Here is a 17,766-nt window from a genome sequence, read left to right as displayed (position 1 = left end):
GAAGTTCAGCAGCCATTAAAGGGGTTGTTCACCTTTAAATTAGCTTTTATGATGTAGACGATTTACAATTGGTTGTCATTTTTTATTATTTGTGGTTTGAGTTATTAGGCAGTGCTCCAATTTGCAATTTCAGCAATCTAGTTGCTAGGGTCCAAATTACCCTAGCAACCATACGTAGATTTGAATAAGAGACTGGGATATGAATAGGAGAGGTCTGAATAGGACGATGAGTATTAAAAAGTAGCAATAACAATACATTTGTAGTATTACAGAGCATCTGTTTTTTAGGTGGGGGTTAGTGACCCCCATTTGAAAGCTGGAAAGAGTCAGAGGAAGACAAATAATTCAAAAATATAAAGGCCAATTGAAAATTTGCTTTCAACTAGCCATTCTATAACACACAAAGTTAGCGTAAAGGTGAACCACCACAATAATGATGCATATTCACTGGAGCTTGTCAAATCTTGTACATTCTCAGTTGATCCGTCATAGAAGCTGATGGTACAGGATTGTTTATTCAATTATTTTGCAGAGCTTCTGAGTTGCAATGTAACGCAAATATATAGTGAATAAAGTACCCCCTCGTATAAATTCTAAGGATATTATAAGTCACAGAGGAGTTTCCTGACCATATAATGTTTTTATACAGGTCATGGAACTCCAAGGTAACTTCTAATATCCTCGTATTTTGCAACAGGGGGGACTTTATTTATTATAATACACAAGTTTTAGTGAGTCATGTGACAGAAATGACATCAGAACTCACCGTTTATAACTGATGACATCAGTACTCACCGTTTATAAGGTTATAATTTACAAGATATATAAATATAAATATATATATATATATATATATATATATATATATATATATATATATATATATATATATATATATATATATATATATATATATATATATATATATATAAAAAAAACGCTTGCACTCTGAACCAGTCTTCCTTTAGTGAGGATGCAGGTTCAAAGCAATATGTATAGTTCAAACTATTTTATTCTTTAGAATGCTGTTCCATACCAGAGTAAACAGCTCTAGACACTGTCTCTGTATTAGGTTGCTGTGACATCACTTTCTGCCGGAGCCTCTCCCTGCTCACTCATAGCTCTGGGCTCAGATTACATCAAGGAGGAGAGGAGGGAGCATGCTCAAGCCCAAGCCCTGGAGCCCATGAGTACACAATAGAAGGAAAGAAATGTTATGTTTCTTTTGACAGAGGACTCCGAGCACCATAAACTGGGCAGCAAACTGGAAAATGAGGTTCAATGTTGATAAATGCAGGTTATGCACTTTGGCAAAAAATAATATAAATGCAAGTTATACACTAAATAGCAGTGTGTTGGGAGTTTCCTTAAATGAGAAGGATCTTGGGGTCTTTGTAGATAACAAGTTGTCTAATTCTGGGCAGTGTCATTCTGTGGCTACTAAAGCAAATAAAGTTCTGTCTTGTATAAAAAAGGGCATTAACTCAAGGGATGAAAACATAATTATGTCTCTTTATAGGTCCCTGGTGAGGCCTCATCTGGAGTATGGGGGCAGTTTTGGACTCCAGTCCTTAAAGGTGGCCATACACGGGCAGATAAAGCTGCCGATATCGGTCGTTCGGACAGCTTATCTGCCCATGTATGGGAGCTTCCGACGGGTCTTCCCGATCGATATCTGGGCACGATATAGATCGGGAAGGTTTGATTTTTAACCGACCGACCCGTCGGAGCCCCTTGGCGCATCGTAATTCGATCGTTCGGCCATACGATTACCATACCATTAGTGGCATATCGGGGAAAGATCCGCTCATTTGGCGATGTCGCCAAACGAGCGTATCTTTGAGTCTATGGCCACCATTAGAGGGATATAAATGAGCTGGAGAGAGTGCAGAGACTAAGTGCAACTAACTGGTTAGAGGGAGGGAAGAGTTAAATTATGAGGGGAGACTGACAAGGTTGGGGTTGTTTTCTCTGGAATAAAGACACTCAAGAGAGGACATGATTAGACTTTACAAGTACATTAGAGGACATTATAGACAAATAGCAGGGGACCTTTTTACCCATAAAGTGGATCACGTACCAGAGGCCTCCCCTTCAGACTAGAAGAAAAGAACTTTCATTTGAAGCAACGTAGGGGGTTCTTCACAGTCAGGACAGTGAGGTTGTGGAATGCACTGCCGGGTGATGTTGTGATGCTGATTCAGTTAATGACTATAAGAGGGACTTGGATGATTTCTTGGACAGACATAATACAAAGGCTATTGTGATACTAAACTCTATAGTTAGTATAGATATGGGTATATAGAATTTAATTAAAAGTAGGGAGGGGTGTGTGTATGGGGCTGGGTTTTCATTTGGAGGGGTTGAACTTGATGGACTTTGTCTTTTTTCAACCCAATTTAACTATGTAACTATACCTTGAGTGTTTACTGGTGTATTTATATAGATCTTTCTGATAAAGCTTACTTAGGTTTAACGTTCCTTCTCCTCTAAACAGGCCGAGCACTATTTGCAGGCTTAATGCATAAATGTAGTATAAATATTCAGAGAAGCCGTACTTGGTGCACTCAGTAAGCTATGCCCCCTGTCTTACTGTATATGCTCCGATTATCATATTGTGCCCAGCAACTGGTCTTCAACAAAGTAATGCAAATTCAATGTTTTATTCCATGTACAAGAATGTACACATTTAATTAGGTCACAACAGAGACCAAAAGGAATATTTACAGTAGCACTTAACAAGAATTATCCATCCAGACCCGGCTTCGAGATTTTGTGCTTTCGGATGTACAAAAAAAAAAAAAAAAAAGAATTCTTTGATCTGGATTTCAAACACCTTAATGATTTAGACACACGAAGGCAAAAAAAATCAATTAAATAATGCTTATTCCCCAAGAGAGTCTGTATCGTCGCTGTTGTGTTCCTCAGAAGTGGAGTTGTGCGGTTCCGTTGTCCATTCCTCTTCATCGCATTCAACGCTCTCATCTTCACTGAGGTTTTGCTCATCCAGTTCCTGATCAGCCTCCTGATCAACATCAGGTGGTGCAGGTTCCTCATGGGGAGCAACAAAACCATTATTGTTTGATACAGAGGCATTCTCTTTTGAATCGTCATCGATCTGGACTTTTTGATGGCACATAGGACAAGTGTCTTGTATATACAACCACTTGCGAAGGCAAAGGGCATGAAAATAATGGTGGCAGGGTGTAATACGGGCGGAGGTGTGGAACTCTTGGTAGCAAATTGCACACACGTCATCTATCTTTCGTGACTCCAACCCGTTGACTTCCGGAAGAGAATTTATTTTTTTCACAGCTTTCCTCCGGTTCATGAAGGTCTTCCACCCGTTCCTGGCTTGCAGGTAGATGTTGAAGTAAGCGTGCAGACACATCATGCACGCTCGGATCTTGCTGCCAGATTCGAACATCATAGTGTAGGCCCCGTTTCCGAACATAATGACGCCAAAGACGAACTCGATAATACTACCAGTTGAGCGCACGTAGTAGACATAATCGTCGAGCTTTTCCCACAGCACGTTATAGTAACCGTCGATCATGAACAGCGTGTAGACTGTCAGAGAAACGATGACTTTTAAACAGAGTTCAACGCAGAATGCCGTGACGGCAAACAGCCATGTGTTAAGTGCATAGTAGTGCCACAGTACACAACTGAGCAGAACTGGAAGAACAAAGAGGAAGGCAGAAACCAGCAATACTGGGAGGTGCCTGCGGTACGATGACACGTGGGAGGCACTAAGTGACATTAATACGGGGTCAGTCATTCCGTGGATGAAATGCAACACTGCTGTTAACAAAAGGCACATGTTTCGACAAAGGCGGACAAGTCGTTCCTCCGGTTTCAACCCACTCAATCCAGTCTGGAGAGCCAAGATGAAGAACAGCACTGGTGCTACAAAGCCAAGCCGCTTATCCTCTTCTTCCGTCGAACCAATGAAGGCCAAAATTCCCAGCCCCAAGTAATGCGCAATCGATGAGATCACCGCACTCATCCCCAATACTGTTAAGGTGGAGTCGCAGCCATTGATAATAAGGCTGCTCACAAGATCCCAAATGTCATTCCAGGGTATGAAGTAAGACACTTCACCTGCCTCGCTGCTCGACAGTCTAACCATGTTGAAAAAGAACACGGCTTGGGTTGCTAGGCGCGTCAGCCAGAAAACGCGCAGTACGTCTGGGAAGTGAATCTTTTTCCAAGCATCTTCGACCATGAGCTGCATTCCATACACTTGGTACATGTGTTTGAGGAGGAGCACCGTGTATTTTGTCGAGTAGTAGAACCACTTGAATCGGAACACCAAGCAAGATGCAGTGTAGAGTATGAGAACAAGGGCAGATACGAAGACCAAAAGTTGTTGCACACCAAGTGGAAATTCTATTATCAAGCCAACGGTGGGGATAAGCAGATCAAGTATAATTAGCTGGGAGTAGGACTGGACCTGGAGTAACGTGATGAAGCCAATGCCAAAAATAAGTTGTAATATAATCAGTGTCATCCATAGGGAAGGTCCATTGGTAGGAAGGAATTCAAGCCCAAAAGCCACAGAAGAGGAGGCTCGGTAAAAGTTCAAGTGTAAGGTGGCATGGTAATTGACCAACACTGAAGTTGCAGCCAGACCCAGGGCAGTGGTGATCATGTAGAACTTGAAAAGTGCTCTGCGAGACAACACCAGAACAACAATGGATGCCGCAACACCTATAAAATACAACAGAAAAGGGGTCAGTGTGAGAATTATTATAGAGTTCTCTAAACTAGGATCAGTTTAGCAACAAGACAGGCGCAGACCAAAAAGATCTGATGTTGAAGGGAATCAGAATGGAAAATGCTCATAAAAAGGCTGCAGGCATCAGTTAAAGGTGACCATACAATATTAGAACCCCTTGTTTGGCAAAGTCTCCGTTGAGCGGATCTTAACCCAATATGCCCACTAATGGCAGGGCGATATCAGGTTAATCTGTTAGGCCCTAGGCCCAAACTATCGGATTACAAAAAAGCAAATAGGTGCAGATGGGTCGTAGGACCAACTAGCCGATGCAGTCCTCAATCGAAGGAAAACTCAAACCTGCCTGATCGATATCTGCCCTATATAGATATACTGTAGATCGGGGGATCCCTTGGAAGCACCCCGCCACACACGAGCAGTAAGATGCCGAATTTGAGTCTTAACCTGCCTGAATATGGCCACCTTAAAGCAGAGCTAAAGCCTAACTAAAGAAGTAGGGTAGAAATGTTGTACATGATGTTTTGTGCTTCTGTACCAGCCCAAGGCAACCACAGCCCTTTAGCAGTAAAGATCTGTGTCTCCAAAGATGCCCCAGTAGCTCCCCATCTTCTTTTCTGCTGATTCACTGCACATGCTCTGTGCTGCTGTCACTTACTGAACTTAGGGACCCACTCACAATATACAGTACACATAGAATAGAAATGTCACAATATAAGGCTGATTAGTAATTAATACACATAATTACTACATGGCAGCACAGAAACCAGTGCAATTAGCATCAGAATTTAATAATCAGCAAACCTGTAGCATCAGCTTATATTACAGCCAGGGAAGCTCATTTTCTGCTGGATAATTAGTGACGAGCCCTAAGCTTAGCTTCTCAACAGCCAATCAGAGCCCACTGAGCATGTGAGTGTCACAGACACTTTCCAAGATGGTGACCCCCTGTGACAAGTTTGAAGTCCTGGATCATTGCTGCTATTGACAAGCTGAAACTTTAGCCTCGTGCAATAAGTTCACTATATAAAATATGACATTTTTAGCCACATTAATTTTTAGAGTTTAGTTCTCCTCTAAAGGGGTTGGTCGCCTTTCAGCTGTTAGTATGATCTATTAGAGATATTCTGAGACCATTTGCAATTGGTTTTCATTAGCCTAGGAAAGGCATTTACCTGTATACTTTACTGAGCAGAGGTCTCAACTAACTAGTCATTTGCATGATATATAACCATTGTAACACACTGTGGAATATGTTGCCAAGACAACCTCTTGGTTGTCAGGGAGTCACTGACCCTGGCAAACTAGCAAGTGATAAGAAGCAAAGTAGTAGAGCTAATCACATAAAAATTAAGACTAAGGCAGGTGGCACACTGTAAGATTTGGGGGAGATTAGTCGCCCAGCGACAAATCTCCTCTTCTTCAGACAACTTATCTCCCTGAAATGCTGGCGGGGTGGCATAGGAAGCGCTTAGTTTTTCTGAAGTCGTCCGAAGTTTCCTCGTGAGGCAACTTCCATTGAGTTTGGAAAACGAAGGGCTATGTATGCCATTCCGCCGGCAATTCGAATTTTAGACACGGTAGGCATGTGGGGAGATTAGTTGCCCAAAAGATGAGGAGTTTTGTCACTGGGCGACTAATCACCTCCGAACCTTACCGTGTGCCGCCAGCCTAACTGAAAAGCTGATTAGATTGACTTCTTACATTTCTTTTACAGGTAAACTTCCCCTTTACCTTTCAAACATTATCATGAACCAGCAAATGAAATGACTGCAGCTTGGGAAATATCGGACAGCTGGCCAACACTCTGTTTTGCATTAACCACGATGCTCTCATTCTTGCGTTTCAGCAATTTAACAATCAAGGCAGAATGTAACAGTATCCCGTTTGAAGAATGCCGGGCAGCAAAGCTTAATTACAGCAAAGGTGGAAAGTGTGTGTTTGCCAGTAACAGATCTATTTCTGACTTGCACACATCACGCATTGACTTACCTGTAGCCTCACAGAGTCAATATTTAAGCACATAATTCTCATTTTTAAGAATGCTATTTTTAAACCAGAACCATGTACAGGTATGGGACCCGTTATCCGGAAACCCATTATCTAGAAAGATCTGAATTACGGGAAAGTCTGTCTCCCATAGACTCCGTTTTATCCAAATAATCCAAATTCGTAAAAATAATTTCCTTTTTCTCTGTAAAAATAAAACAGTAGTGTGTACTTGATCCCAACAAAGATATAATTAATCCTTATTGGAAGCAGAACCAGCCTATTGGGTTTGAATTATTTTCTAATCAACGTAAGGTATGAAGATCCAAATTACAGAAAGATCTGTTATCCAGAAAGCCCCAAATCCTGAGTATTCTGGATTTAAGGTTTAATGTTTTAAAAGATTCTTAGCAGAATTAAGGTATCCAGGGTTTTAGATTTAAACCATAAGTGGTTATTATCAAAGAACAAAGATTATAGAACAGGACACTAGTACAGAATTGCTGTGTTGTAGAAGAAGCTCAAGGTTAAAGGCCATTCTGTTATTAGAATGTAGAATGTTTGCACAGAACAAGGAATACATCTGTTGTCTCATGTCACAAGTATTGATAGTGCAAGGTTAAGCAAGACACATATAGTTTCAGAAACTACAGCATAAATACTATTCTGGACACTGTGCTGACACAGTAGTTGCACCTTATCTGGCTATTGTACTGAGACTGTGAGTCTGTCCCTAAAGGTGGCCATATACGGGCCGATAAAAGCTGCCGACAGGCCGAGTCGGCAGCTTATTGGCCCGTGTATGGGGCCCCGATAGGCTTTCCTGATTGAGATCTGGCCGAAAATCCCATCGGCCGCATCTGTTCGTTGATGCAGTCCCGCGATCCGCCCGCCCATTCCCATTCGTTAGGATCCGATCGTTGGGCCCTAGGGCCCACGATAGGATCAGCCCGATATTGCCCACCTCAAGGTGGGCATATCGGAGAGAGATTGGCGACTTCGGCAAACGAGCGGATCTCTCCGTGTATGGCCACCTTTAGATGGAAACAGTGACATGGTTGCGCTAAAACAAGAATGATGATTGGATGCCTCTGGATCAGCCCCATGGAAGAAGAAATGGTTAAATAGTCATCTGTTGTATTGCTTATTGTCCCCTCCACGTCCTCACATGCTTTCAGGACGTATGAACTATTACTTAATACTCTATTAATTTATACCTCAAATAAAGCTGTCTGGTTAATATCCTGAGCGAATCTGAATGGTTCAAGTCAGGCCCAGGGGGAACTTCAGGCCAGGCTTGATTTGAGTAAGTATTTATTTAAATCCAAGAGAGACTTACTCATTGTGGGTGAGAATCATATATCCATAGTGGAGAATCATATCGATAGACGAGCGACAATATATAAAAGAATATATTCTCCTTATCTGGAGAACTCCACATTATATACCTGTAATTCAGCAAGGAAACTGTATCCTAATTGTCATAAAAACCCCAAAGAACACATATAGGATCTACTACTAGTGGCTCATATCCAGTTGCACAGCACTGATTTATGGTATGATCCAGTAGAGATCTCCATGGATTTATTATGTTTTTATGCTTCTTTGGGGTGGGTTTCAGCAACAGTAAAAACCTAAATTCAACTACAGACTAGAAAGCTAAATCTTCAGATCAATTGACAAATCAAAAATTAGCAGACAAGTTGATCCTGATGTTGCAATTCAGCAATAATAGCTTTAATGACTAACTGGTTGCAATGTTGTTGCCATGGAAAAACCAATCTGCCAGAGGTTGCTCATTGTAGTCAGTTACCCATTAATGGCCTCACATTCTTTGTACAATCTTCTGTTATGGAGGAAAGTGCTACCTAGCAGTATGTCTGTATTAGGAACCCACTGTAGGAATGCACTGGCTGTGTGTTAAGGTGGCCATACACGGGCCGATAAAAGCTGCCGACAGACCATGTCGGCAGCTTATTGGCCCGTGTATGGGGGCCCCCGACGGGCTTCACCGATCGAGATCTGGCCGAAAGTCGGCCAGATCTCGATCGGATGGGACAGAAAATCCCGTCGGATCGTGGCCGCATCTATTCGTTGATGCGGTCCCGCGATCCGACCGCCCGTTTGGTCATCGTTAGGATCCGATCGTTGGGCCCTAGGGCCCACGATCAGATCAGCCGATATTGCCCACCTCAAGGTGGGCATATCGGAGGGAGATCCGCTCGTTTGGCGGCATCGCCAAACGAGCGGATCTCTCCATGTATGGGCACCTTTAGTCACACTCTAGATTTGTGTTGCTGTGTGCAGCTCCTTGGAATGTGCAGTAAATGGAGGAAAATCACAGACAAACTGGAGCAAACTAGAAGTGGCTGAAATGAGAGTTGTAAGTCGGGCCACAGGTTATGTAGCTGTACAATTCCAGGAAGGCTTTTCATGCATAAACAATCAACGTCAGACAATCTAATGTTCACACCAATAGAGCCAGAAGTAATTGTGACATGTAACACTGCTTACTGAGCAATGTGATGTGACAAAGGCCATCCATGCTGATATGGAAACACCAGGATTCCGCTACACGTCTCTTAATCGGGTTGTTCACATCTAGATGTTTTCAGATAGTTCACCAGAAATAATGACTTTTTCCAATTACTTTCTATTTGTGATTGTTTTTCTAATACTGGAGTGTGGCCATAGACGTAGAGATCCGTTGGTTTGGAGACATCGCCAAACAAGCAGATCTCTTCCCGATATACCCACATTGAAGTGGGCGATATCGTGCTGATCCGTTAAAGGAGAAGGAAAGGTTAAAACTAAGTAAGCCTTATCAGAAAGGTCCATCTAAATATACCAGTAAACCCCAAAAGTAGTGCTGCTCTGAGTCCCCTGTCAAAAGAAACACTGCATTTCTTTCCTTCTATTGTGTACACATGGGCTTCTGGATCAGACTTCCTGCCTTCAGCTTAAACCTCATTGCCCTGGGCAAGAGCATGCTCAGTTTGCTCCTCTTTCCCCTCCCCCCTCCCTTCTCTACTGTAATCTGAGCCCAGAGCAGGGAGAGACTCAGGCAGGAAGTGATGTCACACCATGTTAATACTGCAGCTCCTATCCTAAACAAACAGAGAGTTTCTAGAGCTATTTACTCAGGTATGGTAAAACATTCTACAGAATAAATATAGCATTCTAGCTTGCACTGTTGTAGCTAATCTATTGGCAATAAAATGCTTCCGTAGCTTTCCTTCTCCTTTAAGGGCGGTCGGATCACGGGGCCGTATAGACGCACAGGTTTGATCCGCGATCCGATGGGAACGAGATCTGCCCAACTTTCAACCACATATCGATCAGGGAAGCCCATCGGATGGCCCCACATACTGGCAAATAAGCTGCTGACTCAGTCTGTCAGCAGCTTTTATCGGCCCGTGTATGGATTTCATTTTTTTTTTTTTTAAGATTTCATTTTTAACCTTCTAAAGCAGCTCTGGGGGAATGGCGGTCGCTGTCTCTAAATTGATACATTTAGTTGATACATTTGTTATCTTTGTCCCTGCTGAGCAGTTTCATTAAATGCCGCTGTTAGAATTGATACAATAATTGCTAATGTTTCACAGATACTGCTGAGAAATGGATCAACTAATTGTATCAACTAAATATAGCAAATTGTAACAGTTCAGATACTCCTGGATTACTGAGCTGCCAGGCTGAAACACAAGAGACAGAAACAAACGTTAAACTTAGAATATGAAAAAAAAAAAAAAAAATTAAAAATGGAAAGTAATTGAAAAAGTCTTTATTTCTGGGGAACAGTCTGAAAACTGAAGGTGAACAAGCCGTTTAACTACATAACACACAGACCAGCACAGATAGTACCTTGTGTATTCCTTACCCCACGTGTATCGGCTGAAGTTCAAGCCAGACAGATGTATGTGTGAATATAGTGTAATGGTGGCCATACACGGAGAGATCCGTTTGTATGGCGATGTCGCCAAATGAGCGGATCTCTATCCGATATGCCCACCTTGAGGTGGGCAATATCGGGCTGATCCGATCGTGGGCCCTAAAGCCCAACGATCGGATCCTAACGAATGGGAACGGGCGGTCAGATCGCTGGACCGCATCAACGAACAGATGCGGCCGCGATCCCACGGGATTTTGTGTCCAATCCGATCGAGATCTGGCCGACTTTCGGTCAGATCTCGATGGGGGAAGCCCGTCGGGGGGCCCCATACATGGGCCAATAAGCTGCCGACAGTCTGTCGGCAGCTTTTATCGGCCCGTGTATGGCCACCTTACGGCTAATGCCACAACAAATTTCTGCTCTGGTAGAAAAAAACTCAAACACGTTTCATATCACTCATATCCTAGCCTATGATTAAGTATCTGAGTGATATGAAATGCGTAAGGCTGTATCTTTGTGTACTGAAATAAACTACTTGATGATTTGACAAGCCTGCCTGGAAGATTCTCTGCTAGTGCCTTTTTCTTTATACGGTGGTCCGCTCCCTAAGCTGAGGGTTCAGGGTGGTGCACCTGGACCTCCCTAAAAACCTGAGATTTTTCTACTTTTCTACTGACTACTATCAACAAAAAAGTGTGTGACTTATATTGCCTATTAAAGTTACTGGTATGTGCTATGGACTGTTCTTGTTGTACCCAAAGGCAGACAAAGTGCATGTGTGCCCAGTGCCTTAAAGGGGAACTATCGTGAAAATTAGTAAGAATATTAGCTTCTTCGTACTGAAAGAAGAAACTTTCTCAATACAATCAATTAAATATTCTGGACCGTTTCTGAAATAATCAAGTTTATCTTCACTGTTCCTCTCTCAGCATCTGTTTCTCTTGATTCTCTTTTAATGCAGGAGTTGGGTGTCAGATATTCAGTGACAGTTAGATCTAATATATCTTATTGGGGGGCTCCTTTTGCTTAGAAGATGTATTAGATGTCACTCTATTAAAATCACCAGACATCATGTCTCTCTACATGCAGAATTTGTGCAAAAGGCAGTTATTTTGTTAGATTTTGTTTGTACTGGAATCAGTTATTTGAGTGAGCTCTAATTCATCTGCTAGGAAAGGAGCCCCCCGTATAAGATATATTGGATCTAACTGTCAACGAATATCTGACACCCAACTCCTGCATTAAAAGAGAATGAAGAGAAACAGATGCTGAGAGAGGGATAGTAAACAAACTTGATTATTTCAGAAACAGTACCTAATATTTAATTGATTGTATTTAGAAAGTTTCTTATTTCCGTACGATGAAGCTTATATTACATTTTCATTTTCGCGATAGTTCTCCTTTAACAATGCTACAGGCCTCTTATTCTCAGAGGGGGGATAGTACACTCAGTTACACCAGGTGCGTTTAGTAGGCCAAAAACAATGTTCTAAGCGCGTGAGGCAGACCCCCATAGCCTCAAATGGAAATTGCCCGACAAGTGTTTGTGTTGGTGAAATGTGTTGCCACCCTGACAAGTGCCAACATGAGAGCTTATCAAATGTTTTCCAGGCAGGTCAATGGGAAGCATCTAGTTTTTGGGCTGATAAAGCAATTAGCTCTCCACAGAATAACTTTTGGGCCTGCCAACACCCCTAAACTGGCAACAATTTCACTAGAAGACTCCCCAGTGGAGTGTGAGCTGGGCAGGACCACGATATGGAACACAAAGCTGCAGCTGACAACACTCAGTTGTTTGTGCACTTATGGATTTTTACACAATTGTGTCAAGCTGAAAGCAGTTAAAGTAACAAGTCGCATCGTCTTGCATCAACGCCTTCCAATTAGGGTGACAAAGTTCCACGTTTACTTGTAATCATGCACCAGTCTGACCCAATGGTGACATCTCCATCTTGTGTAATATAAATTAATATGGCAGCCTGACTTTAGGATTATCCCTTGTCTGTCTGTATCAGTCCCTCACATTGTTTTACCCCAAACGCTTCTCTCCCCTAAACCATGGGCTCAGATATTATAACTCTTCATAAACATATCAAGCTCTGATTAATTATAAGGTTAATCTAAACACTGTCTATTTCTTTCAAAAAAAAGTTGGCAACAACATATTTAGAAGGGCTTAACATGTCCTTCCTGTCCCTATTTACATATGCAAATTCAGATTTGGTTCAGCCAGGCACAAGGATTCAGCCAAATCTGAATCCTGAACCGATTCCTGGATTTGGTGCATTCCCTAATTTAAAGGGATTCTGTCATGATTTTTATGGTGTTTTTTATTTCTAAATGACACTGTTTATACTGAAAATAATTCACTCTACAATATAAAATTTCATTCCTGAACCAATAAGTGTATTTTTTTAGTTATAATATTGGTGTGTAGGTGCATCTCAGGTCATTTTGTCTGGTCATGTGATTTCAGAAAGAGCCAGCACTTTAGGATGGAACTGCTTTCTGGCAGACTGTTGTTTCTCCTACTCAATGTAACTGAATGTGTCTCAGTGGAACCTGGATTTTACTATTGAGTGCTGTTCTTAGATCTACCAGGCAGCTGTTATCTTGTGTTAGGGAGCTGCTAACTGGTTACCTTCCCATTGTTCTGTTGTTAGGCTGCTGGGGGGGAGGGGTAATATCACTCCAACTTGCAGTACAGCAGTAAAGAGTGACTGAAGTTTATCAGCGCACAAGTCGCATGACTGGGGGCATCTGGAAAACTGACAATATGTCTAGCCCCATGTCAGATTTTAAAATTAAATATAAAAAAATATTTTTGCACTTGAGAAACATATTTCAGTGTAGAATTCTACTAGAGCAGCACTATCAAGTGTGTTTTATAAAAAATAAAAAAAAAATAAAAAAGTTTCCCATGACAGTGGGAAAGTAGACACAGCAGTCCCAAAAGGCCAATATATCTAATGCTTGATAGTGATTAAGTTTGGGCCCCATGAATCAATCTCTCCCAAAACTGTTTCTGTACCTAAAGTTACCCCTCGTATCCGGCACTAGACTAGCCGAGCTGAATAATAACGCACGCATATCAGACAGGTTTAGCAGCCCGGGAGTAAGGGACTGGGAATGTGGATTGAGGCAAGAGGTCTGGCAGCCTTCCAGCTGTGACTGTTCAATACTATCATTATACAACGCTCCCTCAACAACTGTGCGGCCCACTAAGTGTTTCTGGACAAAGTCTATAGGTCAGTTAGACGTAGATTTAGAGGGAACGGCTCTTCTACATACCCTCAGAAGGCCCAACCTGAAGATTAATTACAGTGAGATTCAATTAGCCGTGCAGCTATTAATGAATGGCTGAAACCACAAAGATTTCTGTAACCAGGTTACTAATTAAAGGGGCGGTTCACCTTCAAACAACTAGTTGTTTTCAGATAGATCACCAGAAATAACGACTTTTTCCAGTTACTTTCTGTATTCTACGTGTCACCGTTTTTCTAATATTGAAGTGTAAAGTGTCATTTTTCAGCTTCAGAAGCAGCCCTGGGAGGGGTCGTCGACCCCTTTGGTTTCATTACAGGCAGCTGCTAGAATTGATACAATAGTTGTTAATACTCCAGAGATGCTGCTGAGAAATGGATCAACTAAATGTTGCAAAAATGTAACAGTTTGGAGCAGGGGTCCCCAACCTTTTTTGGCCAGGGGACCAAAAAAGGGGCAATTTTTTTTCCAAGGACCGACGGGGGAGGGACGACGTTCGGGGCAGTTGTGAGGGGTCGGGGGGGGTCATGAATTGGGTTGCCACCTTTTTCAAAAATTTTTACTGCCCAGTGGGGGGGGGGGGGGCGGCCCGTGACGTAAAAGGGGGTGGAGTCGTGCATAGTGCCGCAAAAATGGGTGGAGCAACAAGCGCAATTGACAAAAACATGAAAAAAAAGGTAAGTGCGGCCCAAATTGGGGGTCGGGCCAAGGGCAACTACAATGCCGGTAAATTTGTAAAACCGGCCCCGGGAGGTGTTTTACTGGCTAGGCGGGTAAAATACCATCCAGGTGGCTACCCTAGTGGTGAGGGGTCGGGCAGGGGGTCGGCATCCAATTTGGTGAGCCGTGTTAATTGTTCGGCAGCCCAGTTCAGGTTGGGGAGCCCTGGTTTAGAGTCTGCACCTGAATTACTGAGCTGCCAGACTCAAACACCAGAGACACAAACATTCAACTTTACATTTAGATTTTGGAAAAACAGTAAAAAATAATGGAAAGTAAGTTGAAAAAAGTCTTTATGTCTGGGGCACAATCTAAAAACAATTGAATTGAAAAAAAAGTAGGGAAGCACCGAATCCACTATTTTGGATATTTCGAATCCGCATATGTAAATTAGGGGAGGGAAGGGGAAAACATTTTTTACTTCCTTGTTTTGTGACAAAAATTCACGCAATTTCCCTCCCCGTTCCTAATTTGCATATGCAAATTAGGATTCACATTCGGTTCGGCCGGGCAGAAGGATTCGGCCGAATCAGAATCCTGCTGAAAAATGCCGACTCTCGAAACGAATACTGGATTTGGTGCATCCCTAAAAAAAGTGTTTGGAAGGTGAACAACCCCTTTAAGAAGGCCCCTAGCAACAAATGTTGGACTTCAAATTGACCAAAAGAATCTGAAGGTGCAAATGAATAAATATAAATTAAATATATTGCAAGTTAAAGAGAGAGAGGGGGATTGACATGGGGAGAGAGCAAGGCTGGAGGCAGTCAGAGCTGGACAAGGAATATATGGAACATGTCAATCAACTACAACTCCCAGCAGCCAGTTGAAGCCTTTGAGGTGGGTGGGGGAGTCGCTGGGAGAAGCAGGAGGGCTGCGGGCTGTATAATAGATCTAATGCCTGTCAGTGAAATGAACAGGGTCCCAGGGTGACAATCCTCACAAGAGCCTACAAAAACCATAGATGAGGGCTTGCACTTCACAGCTAGCCGACCCTCCCAGCAATCCTTACCCAGCAGTCTGAGCGTGAGCTGCAACAGCAGTGACAGGAAGCCGGCAGAGGCATCGTGAGGGAAGTTCAGAATGGCGTCCGTGATAAACAGCGAGGGGACTCGCAAGGCCACATCCAGCACGGCCCGCATCCGCTGCCCCACCACCACCGAAGACTCCATGAACTCCGCCGCCCCCCGCGGGCTATTTCCCTCCGGAATCCAAATGCCCCCTCATACCGTTCCGCGGCCGACACTCACACAACAGGAGGGCGGCTGCGTCACTGCACCAACGCTGCTTCCGCTGACGTCCAACTCATGGCGGAAACGAGCCTGTGCAGGGAATGCGTCAAACCGTGCATTCGACTTCCGCTTCCCTTCAGCGCTGAAATACAAGCACATTAGGAAGGAGCAGTGTAGTCCATACCTCCCAACATTTTGGAAGTAAAAAGAGGGACAAAAACTTTTTTCCGCACGTAGTGCAGCAAAATTTTTTTGGACCACGCCCTTTCTGTGACCACACCCCTTTCTGTGACCACACCCCCTAATTACCATGTTCATTTACAAAATTTGGCAGATTATGAAAGTTTGAAAATATTTCTCCTTATCTAAACTGTTTTTTTGTGTCTCAAAATTGTTACAAAGTATCTTATGTGCACCCGTTACCTGTTCTGTGTTCTCTGCTAAAAGCTAATTAAGTGAGAAACTTTGTTTCTTTTTCTGGCTGTTCAGTGCAGAGAAAATAGGGACTTTCCAGTACAAATGAGGGACTGTGGGTTGAGCTGTCAAAAGAGGGACTGTCCCTCCAAAAAAGGGACAGTTGGGAGGTATGTAGTCTGCTTTGTTTATAGCGAGCTGCAAGCGAATATTTCATGAAATTATAATTCAATAGTGAAGATATAGAATAGAATGATAAAACATCCTGTCACTGGGAGATACTTAGGAAAACATATCTCTATGTATGTAGGAGAATGGTTGCTTATTGAGGTGGGGATTGGGGAGACTTCTCTGGGACTGGGTTGTTTGGTAGGAACTGGGGTAAACATATTGCCAATTACACATGTAACCAGATAGTTAAAGCGGTTGTTCACTTTTAAATAACTTCTAGCATGATGTAGAGAGTGATATTCTGAGACAATTTGCAATTGGAGTTATTTAGCTTTTTATTCAGCAGCTCTCCAGTTTGCCATTCCAGTAATCTGGTTGCTAGGGTCCAAATTACCATAGAAACCAGGCATTGATATCAATAAGAGACTGGCATATAAATAGGAGAGACATGAATAGAAAGACGAGTATTAAAAAGTAGCAATAACAATACATGTGTAGCCTTACAGAGCATTTTTTGTTAGATGGGGTCAGTGACCCCCCATTTGAAAGCTGGAAAGAGCAGAAGAAAGTAAATAATGAAAAAATAAACTATAAATAATGAAGACCAATTTAAAAGTTGCTTAGAATTGGCCATTCTATAACATACTAAAAGTTAACTTAAAGGGGGACCACCTCATTAAATGGAGGTGATGTGATCCCGAAACTACCTGTTAAATAAATAAAAATAAATGTGGCTTTTGGGGGGATGGGCCTTGGCAGAGTTATTGCAGGAAGGGTGTTGCTATCAGGTTGATTAAATCAATTGGGCGCTAGTTATTGCGGGAAGGGTGTTGCTATCAGGTTGATTAAATCACTTGGGCGCCAGTTATTGCGGGAAGGTGTTGCTATCAGGTTGATTAAATCAATTGGGCGCCAGTTATTGCAGGAAGGGTGTTGCTATCAGGTTGATTAAATCAATTGGGCGCCAGTTTTTGCAGGATGGGGGAGGGGTGGTCAGGAAGGAGCAAGGCTCTGCCAGCAGCAAGAAATCCTTCTAATCTCATTGTTGGAGCTTCAGGCTGCTTACTAGCTAACCTAAGCCTCTCTCTCTCTCATTTCTGGAGTGAGTTATTACAGAACTCAAACTATCTACATCTACTGGCCCTATCTCTTCCCAGGTTCTGAGTACCATCCACTTTCTGCTGCAGGTGGCACCCAAAGAGGCTGAGCACACTGGATTTCCCTTTAAATGACAAAAAACTGCCATCTCCTGTTCCAGTCAACCTATACACATTTTACAGGAAAATCACTTGTAACACTGGCACCAGCCTTAGCAGACAAATTAACTATCCAGTGAAACACCAGGCAGG

The 17,766-nt window shown here is 42.7% G+C and overlaps 1 protein-coding gene across 1 annotated transcript; it reads right to left on the bottom strand.

The window, feature by feature from the left end:
- Positions 1-2,660: 2,660 nt before the first annotated feature.
- On the bottom strand, positions 2,661-15,837 carry rnf139.S (ring finger protein 139 S homeolog). The gene is given in 2 exon segments (NM_001092894.1): positions 2,661-4,713; positions 15,613-15,837. Coding segments are annotated over 2 exon segments (1,989 nt in total). The 5' UTR covers positions 15,773-15,837; the 3' UTR covers positions 2,661-2,884.
- Between the last annotated feature and the right edge of the window lie 1,929 nt (positions 15,838-17,766).

The sequence above is a fragment of the Xenopus laevis genome, chromosome 6S (genome assembly GCF_017654675.1).
Source record: "Xenopus laevis strain J_2021 chromosome 6S, Xenopus_laevis_v10.1, whole genome shotgun sequence".
Taxonomy (NCBI): Eukaryota; Metazoa; Chordata; class Amphibia; order Anura; family Pipidae; genus Xenopus; species Xenopus laevis.
The sequence above is the reverse complement of the archived record's forward strand: the minus strand, read 5'-3'. Positions and strand labels throughout refer to the sequence as shown.